Here is a 15262-nt window from a genome sequence, read left to right on the forward strand (position 1 = left end):
TGAATAATGTATCGTAAATAAATACATGTAAATGTAAATGTAAGGCTGGGTGTTTTCCCGTCCATGAGTTTTTCTAAGATGGCAGACGGGGGAGACGACCTCACGGCGGGACACTCCTTTGTGCTCAGGTGGTCTGTTTGCATTTGACTGTCCCCACTGTCTTGAGAACGGCATATGGCCAGAGTTCCCGGCCCCATGCCAGGCACACCTCGACTCCCCCTCTCCACGCCTTTGATAAATTAATGTTGGAAACTGAAATGTATCTGTTTCATGACAAATGATAATGTATCTATGTTTGGTATCATTTTTAATGTCTCAATGCGAGAAGTAAGAGGGTCTCAGTGGTACAATTGTAAAATAAGTGTAAATATGTTTTCCGGTGATCTAGGCAAAAGTGGCTTGTGTTCTGAAAAGAACCTTTGTAATGACAAGACAATACCCTGTGAAGGCCAAGGCCCCTTCTGTAGCTATAGCATATGTTAATTTCTAGTGTGGAACTTCACAAGAAACCCCCCTTTTCTGTGTGGATACTTAAGGATAGATAACAAGTGACTCGGGGGATTTCTGGCTATTCTCTGGGTAAGGTAAGAGAGGTTCTGCTTAGCAGAACTCTCAGGTAAGGTAATGGAGTCTCTCTGCTTTAGCTCCTTGGTAAGAGTAACTTTATTTTAGGTTGATTGTTTAATTCTTTTGCTACCTTATTTGTTAGTGCCATTTTCCATGTTTATAATTTAGACTCAGATTTAGATAATATTGTTTAGAATAATTTTGGTGATTGTATATTATAGTATAATTATTTTAGAATTTCATTATTGCATTTCATTTTGCATTTAGTTAAGTACATTTTTATTCATTGCTTTCCTAGATTAAAATTAGAGCACTTAGGAGTGCACTCTGAACTATGACGTGGCCAGTTCACGTGTGAATTGAAAGTGAAACGGTGTTTGTATCTTGTTCAGTTTTTCAGTAAAGGACGGAGCGAACACACTGTTTTCTACCGTCGTTAACAGTATACACGCGTAGAGACTCGTTCTTTCCGTCTGGAAGTGGTTAAATGATTGAACAGTTTAGAAATAACTAGGAGGGAACTTTAGCCACTACATTAAGTAGAAAACAGTCGCAGAGGGCGAGAGAAGATCTTCTGGAGCCGAGGGATGATGCGTTGGGCACGAGTTAATGAAGGAAGCTAGCCAGCTGAAGACATTGCTAGCTTGGTGACCACGCTGTAGGCAACACCCGACTGGATTTCCAGACGACTTCTACGTGGATGGATGAGTAAACAAAGAACAATATTGAACGAATTGATGAGTGGTAGCTTCAGGGCTGGCTAGTAATGCCGAATTAATGATAATTTTGTCATTGCAACGAACGTAGCCAAGTAACGTGACCAAGCTAAAATATTAGGAGATTTGCTAGTTAGACAGAAGCCACACGGGACATTGGAGAAAAGTGCTATTTGTTAGCTAGTCATATTAGCCCAGAAGAAGCTCGATTTTGACGCTGGAAATAAGAACAGCCCTGGAATCTTGTTTTTTGAAAGCATTTACATGTTTTGAGGTTTGAGGACTGTTTTGGATCTGGATTTCAGACGTTTGCAAGAGCTTGCTATAAGACACAACTAACATTTAATAGCCAATTGAAATGTCTAATAAAACCAATGTAGCGCCCCCTAGCTGTCTGGCTGTTAATTGGAGTGCGCTCCCCGAATTCGTAGTTACAATCTCTTTATAAGGTTTAATCAATGCTGCTTCGTAAATAGGTAATTAACACTATTCTAAATGTCCTAAACCAATAATAAAGCTTTTACTCTTTATTACACTTATAAGCATGTACTATTATCTAAATGTAGGCTTATATTCAAAGACTAATCAAGTCAAACCAGTGTGAATGTACTCAAACTCTTAAAGTATTAACCTTCTCAATAAGATATGCAATAAACCCTTTTTAAAGTCATTAAACAGTTATACTAGTCATTACCATCATTAATTATTCAACAGGCAAACACAAATACATTTGACTATTTACTTTTCAGAAATAGCATGCACACATTCAAATAGCACCGTAAACAATGCACATAAATCAGTAGGCTACAATGCAAATAACCAAAACCTATAGCCGGCAAAAGCTAACTAAATTGAATGGGTACCCAACCAGTTTCTTGGAAGTTCGCGGTGCAGGCCTGTTTCGGTGCTTGGGTTCGTGGAAGCCAACAAACAAAATGGCTGTTTCGCGCGTGGCGCAACAAAAAAACACAACTCACGCAGGGCAAGATGTCCGCTCCCCTTCATCACGCAGCGTGGGGCTGGTGATATGGCTGGGCGTCGTCTCTCCTGACGGAGGCTGTAGCTTATGTGGTAGGCGAGGGCGTCCTTGAAAGCCACAAACACGAGGGCCGAGCAGGTCACTCGTTAGCAGTCTTTCTTGGTCATTGGAGCTACTCGGGCTGACTAGCTCTCTATCCACTCGCGTGAATGCCGGTTTGGAATTCACAAATCCTTCCACATTAAACACGACACAAACTCCGGTATAATAACGTCAAAGCACATTAACATACACATTCAAGACGCACGGGTTGTTTGTCTACTTGTATATGCTAAATTCACTTTAAACGTCGTTCATTACCAATGTTTCCTACTCGCAGCTTAACTGCGCAGCTTCTCACACTCATGTCTTCTCCTTCTCTCCCCTCGTTCTCCTCCACTCCCCCACTTCCTACTCCAACCTGACCTCTCACCCCGGATGCTGATTGGCTTCATATCAAAAGGTAAGTAAATTAAACTAACTTATTTATTTATTCTTGCAGGTAACCTTATTTTCTTATTTATCACATTTTAACATTTCAAACATGACAATATTAACATTATGAATTAGTATTCATTTTAACATTTGCAATATGATCATTATGAATTCACATTCCTTGTAAATAAACAAAATAAAAACAAAACTTATAACCAAAATTCCATAGGGTTACATCCTCCCCTTACTAAACGTCTAGATGTCCTCATCAGACACTAAAACATCTTAACATCTTAACTCTAGATCCTGTTTAAAGTATTAAGCCTGTCATATGCACTAAGGAGTTTTTAACCTAACTTAGTTTTTACCTAACTTAATGATAATGCCTCTATGAACTATTGTTATCTGCAACTGTTTGGCAAGATTGGGTGGCCATAGAAGCAAACATGGACTTAAGTTCTTTCATTTCTAATTTCAAAGCCTGAATATCCAACTGTCTACTATCCATATCAGCATTTGCATGGACTCGCTGCACAGATGAATTCAGCTTCATTCTGGAAGACTCATACTCTTCTTCATTGCGGATCTCACTCAAAAGCTCAAGAAAGGATGGTGGGCTTTCCTTCCGTTCTCTAAGCTTAAGCTGAACCAACATCATGTCTGAGTGAACAGCACCTCTAAGCAGCTGTTCGACTCGAGCACGATTCGCACCGTCAAGGGGAAGACCTCCACGACGAACCACTTTGGTCAAAGAAAGTTCTAATCGCCTTAAGTAATCAGACAGTTTCTCCTTCGGTTGCTGTTGTAGCAGCCGAAAAGCAAAATACAGGTCTTCACCTGTCTCCGCAGATCCAAAAGCACTTTCGATAGCCTCTAGACATTGAGCCGGACTAACATCACGGTCAGCAGTCCGTACAGCCTTTACCACCGCTAATGCAGGACCCTTAAGACTCTCCATTATGCGCCGCCTCTTCTCCTTAGCAGAGCAATCACTTTCCTCTACCATAAGGTGTGCATGCTCAAGCCAATGCTCAAATGACTCTTCCCCAGTTGGGGTCGGCAACGTTCCAGAGAAAAGCCGCAAACGACGATAACTACTATTTTCACCTGACGGTTTCTCCATCTTTCCTAGTAAGTCAGTCACTGCACGAATAATAGACTCAGCCGAACTACCATTTCCAACATTCCCTAGCAAATTCTCCAGCGGGCTCGGAGCATTCTCACTCAGCCCAGAACTCTCAGACAACACAGGACCATCAGACACCACAACAATCTTCCACTTCGCTGTTCCACCAATAGGCAACACTTCAGAGGGAACCTTACTAGGCTCTACCTTCTCTTTGCACTCACATAGAACAGTTAAACGGTTCAGCTTTTCATTAAATGCACGCCCTCTAACGCGCACTCGACCAAACACTTTGATGACTTCCATGGTTTCTTCAATCTGTGAGATCTCTAGTCCTTCTGGAACAAGCACCATGAAGGAATAAGCCTCATCCAATCCCTCTCCACGGCACCATGCCTGGAGCTCTTTCACTAATGCTGTGTGTCTACTCTGACTATCCATGTTCAAATAGGATTGTATTTCACTATTCAATAAGCTGAGTTTCTATTTTCTTTGAGTGACTAATATAAAGCTAAAAGAGAGAAAACTAAATTGTCTGCTAATTAGAAATTACTAATTACCTAATTAAGCACTACTTAAACCCATCCCGGACGAGCCCCCATTTTATGTAGCGCCCCCTAGCTGTCTGGCTGTTAATTGGAGTGCGCTCCCCGAATTCGTAGTTACAATCTCTTTATAAGGTTTAATCAATGCTGCTTCGTAAATAGGTAATTAACACTATTCTAAATGTCCTAAACCAATAATAAAGCTTTTACTCTTTATTACACTTATAAGCATGTACTATTATCTAAATGTAGGCTTATATTCAAAGACTAATCAAGTCAAACCAGTGTGAATGTACTCAAACTCTTAAAGTATTAACCTTCTCAATAAGATATGCAATAAACCCTTTTTAAAGTCATTAAACAGTTATACTAGTCATTACCATCATTAATTATTCAACAGGCAAACACAAATACATTTGACTATTTACTTTTCAGAAATAGCATGCACACATTCAAATAGCACCGTAAACAATGCACATAAATCAGTAGGCTACAATGCAAATAACCAAAACCTATAGCCGGCAAAAGCTAACTAAATTGAATGGGTACCCAACCAGTTTCTTGGAAGTTCGCGGTGCAGGCCTGTTTCGGTGCTTGGGTTCGTGGAAGCCAACAAACAAAATGGCTGTTTCGCGCGTGGCGCAACAAAAAAACACAACTCACGCAGGGCAAGATGTCCGCTCCCCTTCATCACGCAGCGTGGGGCTGGTGATATGGCTGGGCGTCGTCTCTCCTGACGGAGGCTGTAGCTTATGTGGTAGGCGAGGGCGTCCTTGAAAGCCACAAACACGAGGGCCGAGCAGGTCACTCGTTAGCAGTCTTTCTTGGTCATTGGAGCTACTCGGGCTGACTAGCTCTCTATCCACTCGCGTGAATGCCGGTTTGGAATTCACAAATCCTTCCACATTAAACACGACACAAACTCCGGTATAATAACGTCAAAGCACATTAACATACACATTCAAGACGCACGGGTTGTTTGTCTACTTGTATATGCTAAATTCACTTTAAACGTCGTTCATTACCAATGTTTCCTACTCGCAGCTTAACTGCGCAGCTTCTCACACTCATGTCTTCTCCTTCTCTCCCCTCGTTCTCCTCCACTCCCCCACTTCCTACTCCAACCTGACCTCTCACCCCGGATGCTGATTGGCTTCATATCAAAAGGTAAGTAAATTAAACTAACTTATTTATTTATTCTTGCAGGTAACCTTATTTTCTTATTTATCACATTTTAACATTTCAAACATGACAATATTAACATTATGAATTAGTATTCATTTTAACATTTGCAATATGATCATTATGAATTCACATTCCTTGTAAATAAACAAAATAAAAACAAAACTTATAACCAAAATTCCATAGGGTTACACCAAGATGGATGGCAATGTCAAGCTAGACGTAAAAAGAAAGATCAAGTTAACCAAAAAGGCCCTAGAAGAGAAACTTGATAAACAGATGAATATCAGGAAACGTGTATTAGCACGCCTTGTCTCCAAAGCAGAGGAGATAGAAAACCTCATGAAAAATGATTCCAATGCACTTCTAGTGGAAAAAGATCATCTCAGTGATTACTCAAAATTCTTAAATGAGTTTACTAAAGCGAACAATGCAGTTAGTGAACTGTTATCGAAAGATGAAAGGGAAGCTGACCAGCAGTATTGGAGTGAGCCAAATCGTACAAAGTATGAGAACTTTTTGGCCAAATTGGAGCAGTGGATAATAGAAGCAAGACGGCACGCCAAGGCTGCTGATGAACAGGCTGCTGCTCAACATTTGACTCCACAGGATGGTGCAGTGACACAGCAAGGTGAGTCTGATGCTGAAAATGTGGAACCAGACGACAGTGCATCCGCTGTACCAGAAAAATATTGTTCAGTCATATCGGGAAGTGTATGCAGTAGACACTCAAAGTCATCTAAAGCATCGTCTCATGCTTCGTCTCTGCGTAGAAAAGAAGAAGCTAACCGTGCAGCCCTACTCGCACGCGCAGCTGCACTTAAGAAGAAACAAGCACTGCATTTGGAAGAGGCTCAAATGGAAGCACAGCTGAAAGCCAAGAAGATTCAGTTGAAGGCTCAAATGGAGGAGCTAGATGTTGAAACTGCTATTGCAGAGTCCACAGCAAAGCTACAAGTTCTTGACGATTACGATGACACGGAAAACATAGAAGATGGCATGAATTCTTACCTCTACAAGAACATGCCTATAGCAGCAACCATCGAACATCATGCTTCAGATGTGAGACCAAAACTGACCAGCTGTCTTCGAGCTATCCAGGACAATAGTGTCTCTCACGGTCCAACTAAACACATGTCTTATGTGCAAGTAAAGAATGAAAGCAACAATTACAGAAATACAAGTTCTGATGGAAAGCAAGTTGAACTCGGTGAAGTGTTGTTGAAACAGAAGGATATCACAGAAATGTTAGTCACACAACAGAGACTAGCCAACCTACCTCAACGAAAAGTCCCTGCATTCAATGGAGATCCTCTCGAGTTCCTGCCATTCCTGAAGGCTTTTGAGCACATCATACACAGTCGTACAGACAACGATGAAGACCGCTTGTACTATTTAGAGCAATTCACCAGTGGTGAACCAAGAGAACTTGTGAGAAGTTGCCAACACATGAGTGCACAACGAGGTTACGTTGAAGCGAGGAAGCTTTTGACCTATCACTATGGCAACGAGCAGAAAATAGCGGCGGCCTACGTGGACAAGGCTGTTAAATGGCCTCAAATCAAAGCAGAAGATGCCAAGTCACTTCACAGCTTCTCCATCTTTCTCACTGGATGCAAAAATGTCATGAAGGACTTGGAGTACCTCGAGGAGATGAACAGCGCGAGCAACCTTCGGACTGTCATCTCAAAATTGCCCTTCAGACTTCGTGAAAGATGGAGAGTCATAGCCTTTGACATACAAGAAAGGGAAGGAAGAAGAGCAAAGTTCTCTGATCTTGTGACATACATCAACAGACAAGCTAAGATAGCTTCAGACCCACTGTTTGGTGATGTCAAAGAGTCATCTGACGCAAAAGAAAAGAGTAAGTCAAGCGCTAGATCTGCCAAGGGAGGTGGAATGAAAAGAACCACTGGCTGTGCTACAAGTGTTAAGCCGGATGAAGAGGATGCCTCAGAGCCAAGAAAGAACAAGCAGACAAGCAACGCGTTTCAAGAGCCATGCCTGTACTGCAACAAAAGACACACTCTGAGCGCATGTAATAAAATAAGAAGTATGCCAAACAAAGAGAGAATTGAGTTCCTGAAAGGGAAAGGACTGTGTTTCGGGTGTCTGACCCAAGGGCACATGGGAAAGGACTGTAAAAAGAGGGCCACGTGTGAAATCTGCAGCAAGAAACACCCTGCTCTGCTTCACAGCAAAAGGGACGAGAATGACCAAGAGAACACCAAGCCTGAGAAGAGTCAAGGCTCTACCAGCGGACGCTCAACTCCACAAGAGGATGCGTCAGTCAAGAGTGAAGTCACAGCAGTCACTGGGGCCGGAGGCAATGACTGTATCCTTTCTATCGTACCTGTGCGCATCAAATCCAAGAAGAGCAACACAGCAATAGAGATGTACGCATTCATGGACTCGGGAAGTTCCGCTACGTTTTGCTCCGAAAGATTGATGAGACGGCTTGGCGTCCATGGTAAGAAAGCTCAGGTGCTACTCCGTACTATGGGCCAGGAAAAGCCTGTGTCCTGCTATGTGCTCTCAGATCTGGAAGTGTGTGGTCTGACAGAGAACAAGTACATCAGCCTGCCAGACGTTTACACACATACAGATATACCTGTAACAAAGGACAATGTTCCTGTTGAAAAGGATTTGGAAAGATGGCCGTATCTGCGGAAAGAAGTGCGGTTACCACAGATCGATGCAGATGTTGAGATACTAATTGGAATGAACGCTCACTCTGCAATGGAGCCGTGGAAGATAATTCACAGCCAAGATGACGGGCCTTATGCGGTAAAGACGACCCTCGGTTGGGTAGTTAATGGCCCTCTCAAGAAAGGTGATCACCACAAGTCAAGACAAGGCAAGTCAAGCCACTACAGTCAAATGGCTTCAGTCAACAGAATCTCGGTCAGCGGCGTGGATAGCATGCTACTGCAGCAATACAATCACGACTTTCCGGAGCAAGCCTGTGAAGAGAAGTCAGAAATGTCGCGAGAGGATGTTCAGTTCATGAAGTCTGTGACTGAGACGATCAAAAAAGTCAATGGGCACTACAGCATTGGGATGCCTCTCAGAAACAAGAACGTCATAATGCCAAACAACAAATGTGTTGCCGAGCAACGGGCGTCAAACCTGAAAAGGAAACTCGCCAAGAACTCCAGTTTCCACGATGACTACAAGATCTTCATGTCAGACCTGCTGAACAAAGGCTACGCAGTGGAAGTTCCTGAAGACGAACGCAATCGCAACGATGGCAGAGTATGGTACATTCCCCATCATGGCGTGATACATCCACAAAAGGGGAAGCTGCGGGTTGTTTTTGATTGTGCCGCGTCGTTTCAAGGAAAGTCACTGAACGAGGAGCTGTTACAAGGTCCAGATCTCACTAATGGTCTGGTTGGAGTCCTGACGAGGTTTCGACATGAACACATCGCACTCATCTCCGACATTGAAGCGATGTACCATCAAGTAAGAGTCCCTGATGAAGACTCTGATTTTCTACGATTCCTCTGGTGGCCACAGGGGGATTTGAGCCAGCCTCTGCGCGAGTACAAGATGGTGGTTCACTTGTTCGGGGCTAAGTCGAGCCCGAGCTGTGCCAACTATGCGTTAAGGCGGACTGCAGAGGACGGGACAGACAGGTCATCACCTGAAGCAGTAACTACAGTCCTAGAGCACTTCTATGTTGATGACTGCCTGGTCTCAATGTCCGACGAGAAGAAGGCTACTACTTTGACCAAGGACCTCATTGCACTTTGTAGCAGTGGAGGATTTCGCTTGACTAAGTGGTCAAGCAACAGCCGCGAAGTGCTGTCATCACTTCCGGAACAAGAGAGAGCAAAGGAGATCAAGAATTTAGATCTGGACAGAGATGAACTACCCATGGAGAGGGCCCTTGGAGTGGACTGGTGCATAGAATCAGATTCCTTCAAGTTCCGGATCCATGTGAAGAACATGCCCATCACCAGACGGGGTATCCTTTCGGTCGTAAGCTCAATATACGACCCCCTTGGATTCCTGTCGCCGTTCATTCTTCTCGCGAAGACCATCGTCCAGAGTCTCTGTCGAATGAAACTTACCTGGGATGAAGAGATTCCAGAAGATGTGGCAAAGAGATGGTACGCCTGGCTGTCTGATCTGAGCCAGTTCGCCAGCTTTTCTGTCAGGAGGTGCATCAAACCTGAAGGATTTGGTCCAGTGATGTCAGCACAACTGCACCATTTCTCCGACGCTAGTGAGAAGGGCTACGGCGTCGTCACTTACCTCCGCATTGAGAACAGCCATGGTCAAGTCCATTGTTCATTTCTTCTAGGAAAATCCAGAGTGACGCCGCTTAAACCAGTCACAGTTCCCCGCCTTGAGCTTACCGCGGCTACCATAGCGGTGAAAATGGATAAGCTCATGAGGCGAGAGCTTCGGATGGACCTCAAAGACTCCGTGCTATGGACAGATAGCACCACTGTCCTCCGATATATCGACAACGACGGAGCTCGTTTTAAAACGTTTGTTGCAAACAGAGTGTCGACAATCAGAGAGAACACTAGGCCAGCACAGTGGAAATATGTCAACACGGCTTCTAATCCAGCTGATTACGCATCAAGGGGAATGAAGGCAGAGCACTTCATGAAGTGTCAGAGATGGATTGAAGGCCCTGACTTCTTAGCCAAGGATGAGTCTCACTGGCCGGTCTTATCAGAGTTCTCAAGAGAAAAGTGAAGATGATGCTGAGGTGAAGCGTACAATCAGCGTGAACATCATTAAAACCGTCGACTCAAGCACAGACTCTCTTTTCAAGCTTATTCATCACTACTCCGACTGGCACAGTCTAAGGAAGGCAGTCGCCTGGATGTTGAGGCTGAAGGAGTTGCTTAGAAGTCTGTGTGAAATGAGGAAGACGCTTGAGTCTCAAGCCCAGTCTTCAGAAAGTCAAGATGTGAAAATCAAGACAGTTGAGAACCAAATGAAGAAATGGAGATCTACACTGAAAGGAACCAACCTGACTGTCAAGGACATCAGAAGAGCAGAAACTGTGATCATTCAGTTCAGCCAACGTCAAACCTTCCATGAAGAGCTTTGCGCGCTGCAGAAAGGTGAAAAGATCAAGAGAAGCAGTTCTGTCGTAAAGCTGGATCCTTTCCTCCAAGATGGGGTTCTCCGGGTTGGTGGAAGACTGCACCAGGCAGCCTTGCCAGAACACACAAAGCATCCAGCTATCTTAGCCAAGGATCACCACATCACAACCCTGATCATTAGGAACGCTCACAAGGAAATTGGACATGGAGGTAGAAACCATACCCTCGCTCGGCTGAGGCAAAGGGTCTGGATATGCAAAGGAAATGCAGCGGTGAGAAGTGTGCTTTCGAAGTGTGTGAAATGCCGGAAGAGTCAAGCTGCTGTGAGTGAATAGAAGATGGCGAATCTACCACCTGATCGTCTACTGCCTGATCATCCACCGTTCACAAACGTCGGTGTAGACTACTTCGGCCCCTTTGAAGCAAAGCGTGGGCGCGTGCAAGTCAAGCGTTATGGAGTCTTGTTTACTTGCCTTACAGTAAGAGCAGTCAACATAGAAATTGCACACTCTCTCGACACCGACTCGTGCATAAACGCAGTGAGGCGTTTCATCGCAAGACGAGGACAAGTGGAAGTTATGAGATCCGATAACGGAACAAATCTGGTGGCTACAGAACGCGAGATCCGCCAGGCGATGAAAGAATGGAACCAGTCCCAGATCTCTGAGGCTCTGCTGCAAAGAGGAGTCACTTGGATCTTCAACCCGCCTGCTGGTTCGCACCATGGTGGTATCTGGGAGCGACAAATAAGAACAGTTCGGAAGATACTTACCAACCTTCTGAAGCTCCAGTCACTCGACGACGAATGTCTGCAAACCGTGATGTGTGAAGTAGAAGCAGTGATCAACAGCAGACCCCTTACAAAGTCATCCGACGATGTGGACGACCTCGAACCTCTGACGCCCAATCATCTTCTCCTTCTCAAGGGAAAGCCAGCGCTCCCTCCAGGTGTGTTTCAGAAGGAGGATTTACACTGCAAACGAAGATGGAGGCAAGTGCAGTATATCTCTGACATCTTCTGGAAGCGTTGGTCCAGAGAATACTTGCCCCTCCTACAAGAGAGGCAGAAGTGGCTGGAGAAGAGGAGAAATGTGAAAGTGGGAGACGTCGTACTTATCGTGGATGAGAGGGCTCCAAGAGGGTCCTGGTTAATGGGAAAAGTGGAGAAGACAATCCCCGACGCTTCAGGGTTCGTCCGTCGGGTCCTTGTCAAAACGAAGACCAACACATTAGAGAGACCCATAGACAAGTTGTGTCTTCTGCTTGAGATGGAAGAATCTCATGGACAATAAAGGACATTATTAGTTAGGAATTTGTTATTTTCTACAAATGTTATCTTGTAAGCCTCATCTAGAATAGTCTAGGTTGTTTGTGTTGTTTATACCCTAGTTAAAGTCTATTGAAGGACTAAAGAAGCTTAAAATGTAAAAAAAATGACTCTTTAGTTTAGTTATGGTAATTGTCCTCCCCATGATGAGCAATTAGGGGCCGGAAATGTTAGTGCCATTTTCCATGTTTATAATTTAGACTCAGATTTAGATAATATTGTTTAGAATAATTTTGGTGATTGTATATTATAGTATAATTATTTTAGAATTTCATTATTGCATTTCATTTTGCATTTAGTTAAGTACATGTTTATTCATTGCTTTCCTAGATTAAAATTAGAGCACTAGGAGTGCACTCTGAACTATGACGTGGCCAGTTCACGTGTGAATTGAAAGTGAAACGGTGTTTGTATCTTGTTCAGTTTTTCAGTAAAGGACGGAGCGAACACACTGTTTTCTACCGTCGTTAACAGTATACACGCGTAGAGACTCGTTCTTTCCGTCTGGAAGTGGTTAAATGATTGAACAGTTTAGAAATAACTAGGAGGGAACTTTAGCCACTACATTATTATTGTATGTACCTTTATACCTTTATTGATTGTTTTAGAAAGATTACAATAAATGTAATATTAATTGGTAACCAGTAATATTCTTTTCTTGAGAATTGAAGTTCTAAGCAAGGTCTTTGTTTAATCAGATATCATAACAGTGAATAGATTCTCAGATAAACTGAGCGGCTTGTGCGGGCTGGTCAAACTCAAGGAGTCACTGTGCTGGTTTCAGTTTGCCTCAAGCTGGTAGGCCTCTGAGTGCTAAAGTCAGGCCTGACCTGATCCAGACAAACTAGCCTAAAAGTCACTGACTGGACAATGGTAAACTGCACAGGGGTGCCAAAGTCAATGTATAGAGAATAACTGTTGATATCAGGTTGGATCTCATTGTGATTAAGCAAAATAGGCCTTGCAGAGAGAGAAGTCTAGAAATACTTAGTATTTATTGTAGACAGATATTTCATAGTCATCAACAGTGTGACTATAGCTTTCATCTTATAGAGTCAGATGGTCAAATAAATTAAACTTGTTCAACATAACCTCATTGGCGCACCGGACAAAGACAGAACACGTATTTAAGTGGGAAAACATATTGTTGTATATTATTCCTGCTTACAAATGTTCTTAACCCAAACATTAAGCAATTTCCCTCTGTCATCCTATTTGTTTATTCAGCACCGACTTTGCATGTATGTTGCACGATTTTATGAAAGAATGATGTATTGCAACACCAAAGCAAGTCAAATTTGTAGTTGTTTCCATCGCACTACAGATCTATCCCAGATCTAGCCGCTAAGCGAATGCTGAACCATTCGCCCTGTTACGAGTTGATGAACCACTGAAATTATTTTGGAAACATTATTTTAAGATACAAAAAACTCTTTGCTTTAAAATACAGTGTAAAAAGTAATAGCTTTCCTTATTTAAAATGTTCTAGCAGTCCTCAGTGCACTTAACAGGTTTATTCCACAGTATCAAAGAGTAACAAAGGTGTAGCAGTGCAGCTGTTACATGTACACTGAGGATAATGAGGCCTTAACTGGAGCTAAGGATGGTTTGTATATTAAATCTATCATGACCAGATTTACCCCATCCAGGTCTCAGGTCAGCCCTTTGCCTCTAATGAAAAAATTTGGCAGAATGGCAAAATGTAAAAAAAAACCACTCAGTATTACTATTAATGTAACAACTATATGTAGGTAGGCCTACCCACAAATACATAATGCAAGTACAATTTTAGTACATGCTAGTACATGTTGTTACACAGGTTGTACCACTGTACCTAATTAGGTAGGTACACTGTAGCGACACATTAAAATGAAGTGTTACCGTTTTTATTTTTAGAGGCTATTTCATGGATCCAGGATATTATGCATCCTGATAAACTGATAACTGAAAAAACACCATGCCAATCTCTATGGTGAAGAATATGTGATGATTTGAGGCTATTTTAATTCCAAAAGGCCAAGGGAACTTTATCAGGATGCATAATATCCTGGATCCATTAAATAGCTGCCTATGGGAATTTAACACAGGGGTCAAATACTTTTGCCCCCTAGCATTTAGGGAAGAATTTATCTATGATACATTCTTCAATCGCAAAGAAAATTGGTGTCCTTAGCGGTTTAATTTTTCACCCATTTTTTTAAATTAAGGCATTAAGATCAATTGTCAAATTATGATTTTATATTTTAGGCAACTTTATCATAGTATAAAATACATGCGCTCCCCACTGTAAATTGATAAAGTATACCTTTTCCTTGAAATATGGATAATCATGTATGAGGAATTTGGAAGATCTGAATTTATATGTATTCTCAAATGGTGTGAACAGACAATATCATGCAATCTGAAATGTTTAATGAAATATTTAGGCGCAATACATTCTTTACAAACAAATGCAGCAGAAAAATGGAAAATAATTTACATATAAAAGACACATAATGTACACAAATTGAATTGATCAAAGCTTTTAAAAACACTCTTATAATTACTGTGTTACTTGATGTAACGGGTCATTGTGGTCGTTTCATACTAAAATCAAATGTAATCATTGCAATTATGTCATATACTGTATCTCTCTGTGTTAATTTCAGTCCAGTAGCCTACAGATGCTGATGCCACAAGAAAACATTTTGTGCAGATTATAAAAAGAGAACATTTTAACTGATTACATATGGTCAAACAAAAGCTGAAATAAAAAAATATATAATTACATAAAATAATGAAAGATTTCTTTATGCCATATAACCTAAAAAACAGGAACAATATCAAATGACAGGAAAATGAGAGACACAGCAACATCTAGCAAACAAGGCTGATTTAGCAGTTGCCAGCAGCTACACAACCAGCAGTGTTGAGTCCTGTTAAATTTTATCAAATTTGGTCAAACTGATCCCTGGTCAGTGTTGAGCTCTGTCTCTGTCCCTATGGTTGCCATGGGGATCTCCCTGCAGACCAGCACACAGAGTAGCGGGTCTGCAATCAGCCGCAAACTAGCGACGGGGAAAAGCTTTGGCCAAAAACCACCAGAACGCCAATACAATTCATATGTATAAATGCTGAAAAACATGGGAGGGCAATAGAGAAAGATGAGAGAAAAGAGTGCAACAGAGAGCACATCTAAGCCTGGCCTCCTGCTTGAGCATGAGCATGTAATACAAGTTAGTATACATGTAAGTGCTACAGTGAAGACCATTACGTATAGGTGGCCATTGTAAGAAGG

General features: G+C 42.3%; 1 protein-coding gene across 1 annotated transcript; it reads right to left on the bottom strand.

The window, feature by feature from the left end:
• Positions 1-3124: 3124 nt before the first annotated feature.
• LOC134059601 (paraneoplastic antigen Ma1 homolog) lies at positions 3125-4303 on the bottom strand. The gene has a single exon (XM_062516045.1). It carries the CDS (start codon positions 4301-4303, stop codon positions 3125-3127), a length of 1179 nt encoding a protein of 392 aa, XP_062372029.1.
• Between the last annotated feature and the right edge of the window lie 10959 nt (positions 4304-15262).

This window comes from Sardina pilchardus, chromosome 16, assembly GCF_963854185.1.
Source record: "Sardina pilchardus chromosome 16, fSarPil1.1, whole genome shotgun sequence".
Lineage (NCBI taxonomy): Eukaryota > Metazoa > Chordata > Actinopteri > Clupeiformes > Clupeidae > Sardina > Sardina pilchardus.